The sequence below is a fragment of the Pan paniscus genome, chromosome 9 (genome assembly GCF_029289425.2).
Source record: "Pan paniscus chromosome 9, NHGRI_mPanPan1-v2.0_pri, whole genome shotgun sequence".
Lineage (NCBI taxonomy): Eukaryota > Metazoa > Chordata > Mammalia > Primates > Hominidae > Pan > Pan paniscus.
Window position 1 is genome coordinate 101,662,781 of NC_073258.2, and position 12,686 is coordinate 101,675,466.

The 12,686-nt window shown below is 35.3% G+C and overlaps 1 protein-coding gene across 1 annotated transcript in view; it reads left to right on the forward strand.

The window, feature by feature from the left end:
• The window catches only part of ARHGAP42 (Rho GTPase activating protein 42), a 306,430-nt gene that overhangs the window by 165,665 nt on the left and 128,079 nt on the right, over nucleotides 1-12,686 (forward strand). The window contains exon 4 of the mRNA XM_003828397.7: nucleotides 6,436-6,507. Within this exon, the coding sequence (XP_003828445.1) occupies nucleotides 6,436-6,507 (72 nt within the window). The remainder of the gene's footprint in view (nucleotides 1-6,435; nucleotides 6,508-12,686) is intronic.

A 12,686-nucleotide genomic window follows, 5' to 3' on the forward strand; every position in this document is an offset into this window, starting at 1 on the left:
AAAATCAAAAAAGTATTTTTTTTAAAAGTGAATGTATATGCAGGTCATTTGGAGTAATTATTTTAAGCAGCTTTTAAGATGTCAATCCTAATTTGACCTTTCACATATCTTGATATTTATAGTTGAAAAGAAGTTTGACTTTGTTTTCTGACTGTTTTTAGCCTCCAATATTAAAGGGTTATAAATGAAAAAGCAGTAATCAGGGTGGTGATAAGTAGATAAGTGGGGAGGCAATATGTTATTGCCTGGTATTTGAAAATGGTTAAGTCTGGTATTGAAAATGTTTCCACAATGCTTAAATGTTTAAAAAGTATTCTTACTTTAATCCCCCATTAGAGATTGCTGGGTAGAAAGGAATAAAACAAAAGTAGTTTAAGAACAAGAAGAAGGATACAATAAATAACCTACCTTTGTGGTTCAAATAACTTAGTACACAAATAGTTTCATTTGTTACCACCTAGAGCTATGATGTTAATTACATCACAGTGGATTATATGAAATTTTACAATCTACTCTCCTCTCCCACTTTCTCTGCTAGATTCTGTGAAAATGGTCAATTCCTTCTTGGTTGAATGGTTTTCCATTCCTCCACCTTATGAGTATAGATGGTTTTATTTAAAAAATAGCAAACTTTAATTTGATTTATACATTCAGCAGTAGTTATAAACTCTAGAAGTAGAGAGGATTGCTTGCCATTTTACCCCTGTTAACTACTCTTCTACAGTTAATAAGCTTTGACATCAAGTATGTGCTAGTGAGATTTCACTCTTATACTAAAACTCCAATAGCAGCTTCCTAATTCATTGAAAAAAAAAATCTAGAGCAGTGCAATTGGCCTACTCAAAAGAAAGAATTTAATGGGCAATTAATGCTTTATTAATAAATTTTTATGATCATTAGACATAAAGTAAAAAATTTAACCTTTATAAGCAGGTCATGAGATAAGGACATATTATCATCTTTATTATATAGAAAAGAAAACTTAGTGTGAGTAACTCGATCAAGATTGCATAGTTGTCATGGTTAGGCCAATTAATTAAAAATAAATGGGAGTATTCTCCTGAGAGTGTGTTGCTTCTACTTATCTTCTGAAAAAGAAGAGGCTATTCATGTAGCACAATTCTCCAGAAACTTAAATTAATTTTCCCAATATATTTCCATAGGAAAAGTATTATTGCTGGTAAAAATGGAGAAAGATGAAAGTTATATTAAATTCAAGTAAGAGTTAGATCTAACTGATGAGGTCCAGTGGGGTGGGATTCATAGTGGAACTCTGTCACTAAGTAGATCCAAAACATTCAAATGCTGAAGCAGCAAGTGATGTTGAAGTCAGAATTAATTGAATGACTAGCATCCAGATAGCCTTACATAGCACTTGTTTTTAGATGGCAATGTTTTTTTCAGTCATTTGCTCACATTAAAGTGTATGAAGTAAAATGTATTCAGTCCTTGACTTCTGATTACTTATTAATGCAAGACGTGCTCGTGTATCCATCCTCTATACCTCGTGTGAGTTTTGGCCATTGAGATCTAGTTTAGTGGTGCTGTGGATTTGCTGACCTAGAGAAGAATGTCTATATTATGTAGCTATAGAGAGTTAAATTGGCCAGTACCAGGGAGTGAACCCCAGGCTAGCACCCCAGTTCCCCACCCCTTGCCAGAACTTCTTCCTAAGAAGCTGTTGAGGAAGGAGGAACTAGATACAGTTTGGGACAAGGCAGAGAAGAGATGCTTGCTTGTAATCAATCACAAATTAGAACTGTGATGTGATTTTCAGCTGTGATGTGATTCAGTTGCAAATATGAATGGGAAAATAACCCATTCTTTTACGTCGAAGACAGTGTAGATAGCTTCTGCATCGATTATGATCATTTCACTTATTATTACATACCTTTGTGGTCTTTCCACTTTGTATTGATTGTTTATATTGACATCTCAACAGGAAATTATTTTTGCAACGAACTGTACCATTTATGTTTTTTGTTGTAAATAGTGTAGCGTATTATAGCCTTAAGCAATTGCTTTAAATAGTACTTTAGAGTATCAGAAGTATTGCTTTAAATAGTACTTGAGAATATATAACTAAATCTTTGCATCAAAACTGAGTGTTTTATTGCTTTGAACATGAGAGGTAAGGAATTGTAATTTTTCTGACATTCTGATGTGTTAGCTAATGAGTTGCAAGGTAATGGGACATATAGTCATTAATTAGTGATGAGCTGTGACTGGCACCAACATCACTGGATTTTAATCAAAACCTGGAAAGGGAAGTAGTGTAAAAATAAAATTGTTAAGAGACATACCTTTCAGATTTATTTTATTCCATTGCTACTTTTTTTAATGAATAAGTGTGGCAAGATTATCAGCAGTGAAAAGCAAGCACTGAAAATTCCTATCAGATAGCACTTGAAAATGCATGATCCATAGAAAATTATAATTCATGATTATGTGGGGGAAAAAAAGGAAATCCAAACATATTTGGAGAATCATTCTTCAAACCACATAAAAGCGTTTCTAGCCATTACTTTTGAATGATTTATGTGCACCCCCTTGTGGCTATTTATTAGAACCACTTGAAATAGCAAAAGAAAGTGACAGGAAACTTAATTGCCTGACTTAAATAACCTACCCACAGTAAAATGCATGGTAAATGCTATATTGTAAAGTGTTACCAAATATCAGATTTGCTTTTCTTCTACTGAAAATAAGTGAAATCAGCAGTAATTGTTTTTTACTTTAAATGTAAACCAATATCTATAAAAATAAGTTGTTTAAAGCCAAGGTTTACGTAATGGCTAGTAATTATAAGTTAATTGTTTCTTCATTACCATAATAAGGCATCTTCAATAATTTATCTTATCAATATTTAGGGAGAGTATTAAAATTGATTTTGTATTTTTTCTAAAGCATCTTAGTAAAGTCATGCAAAGTTGCACATTCCACAGATACTATCGGATCCTGAATCTCCTGAACTCTGACTTGATTTTTCCCCCAAGTATTACCCTTTTGGAAGGAATTTCATCAAGCCTGTTTTGTGAATCCGGATGAAAGAGTTCCATATGAGCAAAAATTGCATTTCTCTACATTTATTTTTTAACTTTGCAAGGTTTGTCACCATAGTTGTACTCTAATTCACATTTTAAATAAGGGTTTCCTACCCTTTATATGACATTTTCCTTTCTTATGCAGTAGCAACAGTAACTCTTTTAATCCTACCAAAATTTTAACACCTTCTTGACTTCACACTTGGATTGCTTTAGAATTGGAGAGTTTAATCCATATGAGTGACCACTGTGTAGGGATAAAAGTCATGTATTCCCAGGGGGAATGTATAAAGATGAGGCTCACAAGCAGCCAAATTGGTTTGTAAATCCACTTAGTGCCCTTTGAGTGCTGGCATTTTCCATTTTGATCTCTTGAATTTAAATTTACATATTGTGAACAGCAGCCACTGACTGCACACAAAAGTGATAACATTTTTCAGAGGTAGAGCCAGGCATTTGTTGTAATGGTTTACGGAAAAATGTAGGGTTATCTGCTACTGCTAGGCCTCTGGATAAGTTCCGTTATTAATCTGGATTTCAATTTCTAGCTTTGAATAACTACATTTTAAATCATTTGGGGGAAACTATAAGACTGCTTAGGACAGTTATGAATACAGAGTAGACATTCAATTAATTCTTTGAGGAAGTTAACATTTTTTGAGAGCCTTCCATGTGCCAAATCTATGCTAGTGATTTTTTTCAAAATAATTTATTTTGCTTTTAATTTTTTATAAAAACCTTAAGAAGTACAGGGATGAAACACTGTGTGTTGTCAGTTTTGGCACTTAGATTCAAATGAAGCTGAATCTATCTTCAACATTCATGTTTTTAATACATTCCAGATCATTTTTTATATGTTTGACTTCATTACCCATAAAATATTGACTTTGATCTCTATATTGTGAAGACCTTAATGTAGTATTTGATGCATTAGAAACACCCAAGAAATCATTTCTGTTCTTCTTTATCACAGTGTTGGATGTTTTCACACCCTTCTTTTTTTTCTGTTTAATACCTTTGCCACTTATTTATTTCTTCCTTCAGTTTCACATTAATAGAACGGGAGAAGAAGAAAAAAAATTAAAGCAAATCCCAAAACAAAGGAAAAATAACCCAAGAAATGTGGAAGAAATAGAGATAGGAAATTATACTTAGGCCACAGGGTGGCTGTTAATTATTCTGTTTTGTTATATCATCTGGCTTTTGCTTTATTCTGAGGTCCTATGTATGTAACAGCGAGAGAAGAGGTAGATGTAAACCATTGGATGTGGATGTGAGTGCCAAGGTCTTAGGATATGACATCAGCCCATCTACTCCCTTTCACAATCCTTTCCTTCCCAATAAAAAACATCCATTCATATCTATTAGTTCTGCCAATGTGAGATGGGATTTCTGACATAATATTTCTTTGAGTCTTTCCATGACATCAGATGTAACTGGACCAAAGTGAAATTAATCATTGCCTTTGTTCTTTTTCTACCATGCATACTCCCTACCTCATTTGCCCCAATTCTGATACGTTACTAAAGTTCTAGTGGCTGAGGCCAAAACCTTAGTTTTTCCATTGATTCCTCTCTCTTTCTCCCTCTACGCAATTTGTCATTGAGTCCCTTTGTGTCTTCCATAGAACTGTCTCTGAGTTCCTGCTATGCATCTGTCAATACTACAGAAACCCGTCCTCGTTCCTTATCACTTCAGATTTGAATTTCTCTCCCAGCCATTTAGCTGGCTTTAAATACATTAGCTCATGCTTGTGAAGGACTTATTGCAATTTCCAGCATAAAGTAAACATTCAATAAATAGTAGGCTTTATTGTTGCTATTACTCCAAGTTACACTAAAGTACTTATGATACTGTCTTTCCCCTTATGCAAACTTAACTTTAAAGGTGAAGTCAGCTATGTGTCGCATCTGTACAATCTGGATGGGGGTGCGTGTGTGTGTGTGTGTGTGTGTGTGTGTGTGTTTATGTAATTGGGGTTTTAATGAGGGCAGAGAGGTTTTAGAGAGAGAATTAAAAGTGAGCTATTTTACTACTATTTCCAATAATCTCTGCGCAGTAGGACGCCTGCACAGTCTATCTGGAGATATGTCTGTCTGAGCTCAGAAATGGGGATTAGGTGATGGATGCCAGTGGTATCTCCAGTTGGCCCTCATTGTCTGAGACAAGATTTTTTGAGTATTAATCCACTTTCTATGCTTTCACAGCATAGGATTTTGGTCTTCTTTTCAAGATCTGTCATTCTCACTTTTCTGCAAATCGAGGATTAACAGGATCATGGATGGTGGTGTCAACACTCTAGTTTTTATTTTTGTATATTATCTGTGTGCATTTTTATATTATGGACTTTAAGAAATTAAACTTGACTAGAGATAAACCAGTTTGATGAAAATAAGGAAAGTGACACTTTTATTGAAATGCACATATTTTGATATAATTTCAAACTTACAAAAAGGTTAGAAAAATAGTACATGGAACACTTGTATACCTTTTAACCTATTTTAAAGTAGGATAATATATTTTAAAAATAAGAGTTTTTCTCTCTTTATCCTGGCATTTGCTATTCATGTAATAGATTATGTTCAGTTGTCATAGTGGTAGAACAAATGACAAATTTTGTTAACTGGGCCTCCTCTTTATTTTAATGCTTTCTAAAGGCTGTTTTTTAAATCAACATTCCCTTCCAGAATAATGGTATCCTTAGAAATTTCTGTCTGCTTCATTCAGTTGCTTGTCTTCATATCTTGCACTCCCATTGTAGTAGTCTTACAGATCAATATTAAAAGATTTATTTGTTTTAAAGTTTAAGTAAATCTCAATGGGGAATTTGGGGCTGAAATATGTTTTCATTGAAATGGAATCAAATACTATTTTAGTAAGGTTGGAAACATTATGAGAATGTTTAGGCAAACCTCAATTCCTCATTTTGAGGAATCTAACTAAATAGGGGGAAAAATAAGCCTAATTTTGCAGCTGTAGAATTCTACCATTCTAATGGCAAAATGGAAGAGCTTTTATATAGTTTAATTTTAAAATGATGCTTGAACTGGCTACATTAAACCAGTGTAATTATAGGTATTTGTAAATTTAATACCCAATGTGCTATTTCTTAGTTAAGTCTTAGAAGAAGAAATTTAAGTATTCAAACTAAGATTTCACCACAACAAGTACTTATTTTCGTATTTTTCACATTGTTATTAGGATCAAGGGAAATAATATGCAAAAACAGTTTAATTATATAGTAGAACTGTATATAACATGTAAGTTGTTTTTATAGATGCAAACAAAAACAAAAACAGTCTATTTGATACATTGGATAAAGTAGCCATTTTTTCAATGTTGTTGGCATGAAATTATGCAAGATTTAATATATGTGCATTTTTTATTTCAGATCCAAAACGCTAATGATGTATTAATTGCACCACTTGAGAAATTTCGAAAAGAACAGATAGGTGCAGCAAAAGTAAGTGTTACATTTTATTATTCTTCAGTTATTCTCCTGATAATTAAAGATGACATAATTTCAGATGTTAACATTTTTGAAATTAGAATGACCTTTTAAAAGATTTTGTACATCATTTAAAACTTTTGCATAGAGACTTACAAAGACTGGACTTCTTTTAGACATAAAAGATGTTATTATTCTACTGAGTAGATAAAAAGCATGTTATAAATGAGTTCTTCCTTTCCCAAAAATTATAGGAAATTAATGATTTTGAAGACACAGTGAAATTATGAGGAGCTCTGTTCCTAAATAAAATAAAAATTAGGCACAGGGCACATTGAAAATTCAAGCAGTGATTATATGAGAACTTTTAATATTCTTTGTATTTTTTATAAATAAAAATATGTGTTTCTGAAAAAATTTAGAAATGTTTGTCACAAACCCTTTTTGTTAATGTTTAATTGACTATGGACCAATTAAATTTTTTCTGATTCTCATCATCTGAAATTTGCCTGCATCCTCATTCTTAGAGCCATATTTTAACCACTTGTGCAACATCATGGGAGCGTATAAAACTTAAGGTTTCTAAAATAGAACTAATCATCTCCCATCCTTCCCTCATTCTTACCGTTTGAGTTTTCCTTTTAGTCAATGTCATATCCCTTCCCCATTCGAGCAGTGCTGTCCATTCTAATGCAGAATTATTTCTACTCCTTTCCTCTTTACCTCTGTCTGAAATATTTGAAATAGCCTGCTAATTGATCTCCACACCCTCCTTCTAACGTATTAACAAATTTTCACCATCTCCAATTATGTCATTCTTCCAATGATGAAACCTTCTGTGGTTCTGCTTGACAGTTTAATTTTGATAATGAAAGCTTTCCACAACTTGGAATTTTGAACTTTGCTACCTACCAGCAGGCACAGTTTTCTGTTCACCCGTCTCTGTATATACCTGACACTAATCATGTCTTTGCCCAAACTTTTCCCTCTCTCTGGAATACTTCTTACCCTTCACTTTTTGAAGTCTTGCCAGACTTCATATCCCAGCACCAGAAACAAGCCTTCCTTATATAGGCCTTTCTCATGCAGATGTTCCCCTTCCAGAACCTATTTGGTTTCCTTTTCTTAGGATTGAATAGCCTTTACACATATTCCCCATAAGAAGTTAACACAGTTTGCCTTGATTAGAATTTTATGTGCATTTCTCCACCAATTGTGAGCAATTTTCAAGTGAAGGACTAAAATCGGAACCATTTTTATGTTAATTAATTCAGCAAATATTTATCAGTCTCATGGTTGGCTCACACGTGGCATGCATGGTGTTTGATAAGATGAACGGATGTAGCTGTAAACAAGTCAGAGATGATTCCTGTGTGTATGTCCCTATTATCTTTCATGAAAAACAGACATAGAAGTAATTACAAGTGTATTGGGGATTGCGATGCAAAAGTACAGAGTGCTTCGCAAGGGCATCATTAATGGATCTGAACTTGTCCAGGAAATCAACAAATGTCTTCTGCAAGAAGTGTTAGGTAGAGACCTACGTCATGAGGAAGAAAAAGGGGACACAATGGTGGGAAGGGAAAAAAACTTACAAATATTCCAGAAAAGGGAATGGAATATGGGAATGAATGAAGGTTTTCTTGGTCGGGGAGGGAAGAGCCTGGCATTTTAGTGGAAGAAAGTCCAGTATGTTTGGAGCACAGTGGACCCTGGAGGTAGAGGCCACGTGTGCAGCTTTATAAATGACTCACAGTATTTTACTCCCTAGCCTAAGGGCAGTGATAAGCAATAGAAACGTAAGCGGGAGAGTGATATCATATTTGTATTTTAAATGTCATTCTAGATGCATATCATGCATGGATAGGAGGCCAGACTACCTGGGCAAACCAGTTTTGGGGCTGGCAGTTAGTGGCTTTAGATAAGGAGGGTGAAAGTAACTGTGGGGACAAGGAGATGTATGAAAGCTATTTTAGAGGTGAAATGACAACAGTAAGAAGTGGGTTACATACTGGAAAGTTAGTAGGAGAAGGTTTTGGGAATGTCCCTCTGGATTTCAGGTTGCATAACTGGGTGGTTGTTGAACCACCTACTGATATAGGCCACATTTATGTTGGATGACAATGATGGTAAGTTGAGTTTTTAGTCATGATGAGTGAAATTTAGGCTCCTCTGAGACATCCATGTGATGTTGAGTTAGCAGGTGTGTATTCGGATCTGAATTAGAAACAAACATTTGGGAATTCTATCTTCTAGGTGCTTATTAAAATCATGGGAGTAGATTAGATCCCTTTGAGAAAGAATAGAGTGAGACGTGAAGAGGACCTAGGATGTTTATAACCAAAGAACTCTCTCAACACTTGATGTTTGGGGAAAGAAAGTTAGGAAAGGAGGCTGAGAAGGAAGGAACAAAAGAAAGAAGAAATGACAAGAACATGGTATCCTAGCACAAGGAGAGTCTTTTCAAAATTAATAATAGCTAATTTTTATTGGCGGGGACTTTCAGTGAAAATCTGTGACCTAATTAAATAGTCACAGCAAACTGTGAGGTGTGGGTACTAGTGTTATACCTGCTTACAAATGAGGAAAATGATGGGGTGACTTGCACCAAATCACAGAGCTGATCTGAAAGAGTCAACATGTTCCCCAGATGAAGCCGTTTTATTTCAGAGCCTTAACTTAACAATATTTCACTTCATCAATGGTGTTTTTCTAAAAAATTGAATTAGAGCTTTGTGAAAAATTCTTTCCCTAGTACACATATTCCAAGTTTTCTAGCCCCCCAAAAGAGTAAGTTTCATCTGTTTGGGAAATCTTTTTCTTATTTGGAGGTTCAAGTTATCTTACAGTTGCAGTGGCAGGAGTCTTAATAACATTTTATTTTGTTTTGTAAACATCTCAATTGCAGGACAGATCAACTGAGAACACCCTACAGTATACTATGCCTTTGCCTGCTCACTGGAAGGTTAAATTTGTGATGAAATGAAGCTGGTCTTGAGCATTAATATTATTGCATTTAGTTTTTTGGTGGTGGTGATTCTGGGTATTTTATCTGCCTGATGCATTTAGTACTAAATTGTTTCTAAGCTGCCAAGTAGTTCTTGCTTAGTAAAGTGAATAGTGAATTAAAAACAGGCATGTTCAGCCGGGTGTGGTGGCTCATGCCTGTAATCCTAGCACTTTGGGAGGCTGAGGCAGGTGGATCACCTGAGTTCGGGAGTTCGAGACCAGCCTCCTGACCAACATGGAGAAAACGCATCCTCTACTAAAAAAAATACAAAATTAGCCAGGCAGGGTGGTGCATGCCTGTAATCCCAGCTACTCGGGAGGCTGAGGCAGGAGAATTGCTTGAACCTAGGAGGCAGAGGTTGCAGTGAGCCAAGATCACACCATTTCACTACAGCCTGGGCAACAAGAGCGAAACTCCATCTCAAAAAAAAAAAAAAAAAACACAAAAAACACACGCACGCACACACACACAACAAAAAAAAAACAGGCATGTTCTTCCGAAATATATGTATAGATCAATTTTCTTTTGGCATTGTGAAATAAACATACATGAAAGTACTTATTTTTTTTCTATTACTTTACTTCCTGTTTACTTAGGTATTTTCTCATGTGGTGCATAAAGTTAATTCTACAAGTGACACTCCGCTGCTTTTCAGCCTTTGCCTTGGAGATTTCCCACAAGCATGTTTGGGCTGATTAGCCAGCTGGAAGGGAGGGCCGTTGATTAAGGGTAGAATCTTCCACTGCAGTCAGCGACCTCTTCAGCTTGGTCCACACAGGCAAAGCAGAGTGGAAAATGCTGAGTCAAAGTGGCCCTTGCCTAACAACCAGATGATACTACTTAACTGCAGTGGATAAGATCCATGGACCACAAACATTTCCTTTGTAGTGTATTCTATGGCACTTTGAGACACCTGATACTTTGCTGTGAAAGTGAGGCTCTTGGTAAGTTACAGTTGTGGGAAAGAAGCATCGTTCATCTGTGAGAGGCATTAGAAAAGATTAGTAATGGGGTTGTTGAACTGAAGGACAGAAGGAAATGGGTTCTGCTGTTTCAGATACTTGGAGATTAGAAGAATTATCTATAAACAGTTGTCAAGGAAGTATTTATTTAAAGTTTCTTAGTAAGATGGTATATTCAGAATGAAATTGTGTTACAGGCCAGACATATTACATGTGTCAGAGGCTTAGACTGAATGTTTGGTTTCTCCTGACACACTGCTGGTTTAAATTCTAGAATACTAGTGGAAAGCAGGTATTCAGAACACTTGATGTCAACTCTGTGAATTTCCACTATAGGAATATATCTATAATAGTCGTATTAGCATTATGCAAAAGTAATGGCAAAAACTGCAATTACTTTTGCATCAACCAAATAGTATAGAGTGAAATGAATCATAATTGTTTTTTTGGATGCTTTTTGAATAAATTGACAGCTCTGTTTCCATTTCCATGACTGTGTTGGAAACCTCCTTCTTCTCAGAGAGAATCAATTTTAAGTCCTCTCTGCACTTTATATGCCTGTTGCTACATAGACCGGCTGACTCTGAAGTATAGATAGAGCTCTATGTCTGAGGATTTTTTTTTTTTTTTGAGACGGAGTCTCACTCTGTCACCCAGGCTGGAGTGCAGTAGTGCAATCTCGGCTCACTGCAACCTCCACCTCCTGGCTTCACGTGATTCTCCTGCTTCAGCCTCCCAAGTAGCTGGGACTACAGGCGCCCGCCACCATGCCCGGCTAATTTTTGTATTTTTCGTAGAGAAAAGATTTCACACTGGCCAGGCTGGTCTCAAGCTCCTGACCTCAAGTGATCCGGCCGCCTCAGCCTCCCAAAGTGCTGGGATTACAGTCGTGAGCCACCGCACCCGGCCTATGTCTGAGTTTCTAATCAAAGATAATACACTGTGGATAAACAAATGTATGTTTATAAACATACATACATACCAGAGCATTGCATATGTTTAGTGATGGAACTTGCGCTAAGGAGGCCAAAGGCTCATCTTCCACATACAGATGTGTATTATACAGAAACAAACTGGGAAGAGACATGGCCCAGTGAAGATCAGAACTCAGTTCCTCAGACCAGAAGCCCTTCTACTCCCTAGAGCAACTCTGTTGTGAAATACTTCATTTTCTTTACCTTTAACAAATAAATGGTTTAGTGTGAAATATCTTCGTTATCAAAATGTTTCAAATATGCCCAAACTTACCCCTTGAACCAAGCATAGTTAATACATTTCCCTTATTTTTGAAATACCCCTTGATGTCCAGGGTCCTCAGTACACAGTAGGCACTTAATGGTAACTTGTTTCATTAGAGATAACAGACTTGGGAAATACTGCCCATAAAAGTTAAAGGATACATTTTTATTTCTATGAGAAATGTTTTGTGAGACATTGGTTTTTATTTTTAATGAGACGTTAATAAAAATCATATGAACATTCTTCTGTGGTATGTATATAGAAATCAATAATATATTGCTAGTCATTTTATAATAGAGCTTGATTTCTTTATATTGTTTTCATGTTGAAGACTGTAACGGAAACTGATAATTCTGGTCCCTTTGTTCTGTCCATAGTAGAGTTTGCTTCTGTCTCTGAACATTCGTTTATTATTTTTAGACATGCCTTATACATGCAGTTAATTAAGCATGTAATATCCAAAAAAATCTATATATAATTGTCACAATTCCTGTTTCAGTCTTAGATTTTTGTCATGTGAAAAGTGACTGCAGTCTAACTTGTCTCAAAAAAAAAAATGGCTTAGAGAATTTAAGAAGTATTACAAATGCCTCAGTCAACTTGAGCAAAGCTGCAGGATACAAAATCAATGAAAACAAGCAGCTTTCCAGTATAATACTAATAATAAATTATCCAAAATGAAAATTGAGAAAACAATCCCCTTTATAATAGCAATAATAAAATTAGGAGCAAAGTTAACCAAGGAGGTAAAAGATCTGTATATAGGTAGCTTCCTTGGAGATAGATTTTGTAGGTTCAGTTCCAGACCACTGGCCTAAAACAAATATCCCAATGAGTCACACGTATTTTTTATTTCTTAGAGCATGTAAAAGTTATATTCATACTATACAGTAGCCTCTTAAGCGTGCAATAATAGTGTTATGTCAACAAATCAATGTACATACCTTATTAAAAATATTTTATTACTAAAATATGCTAACAAT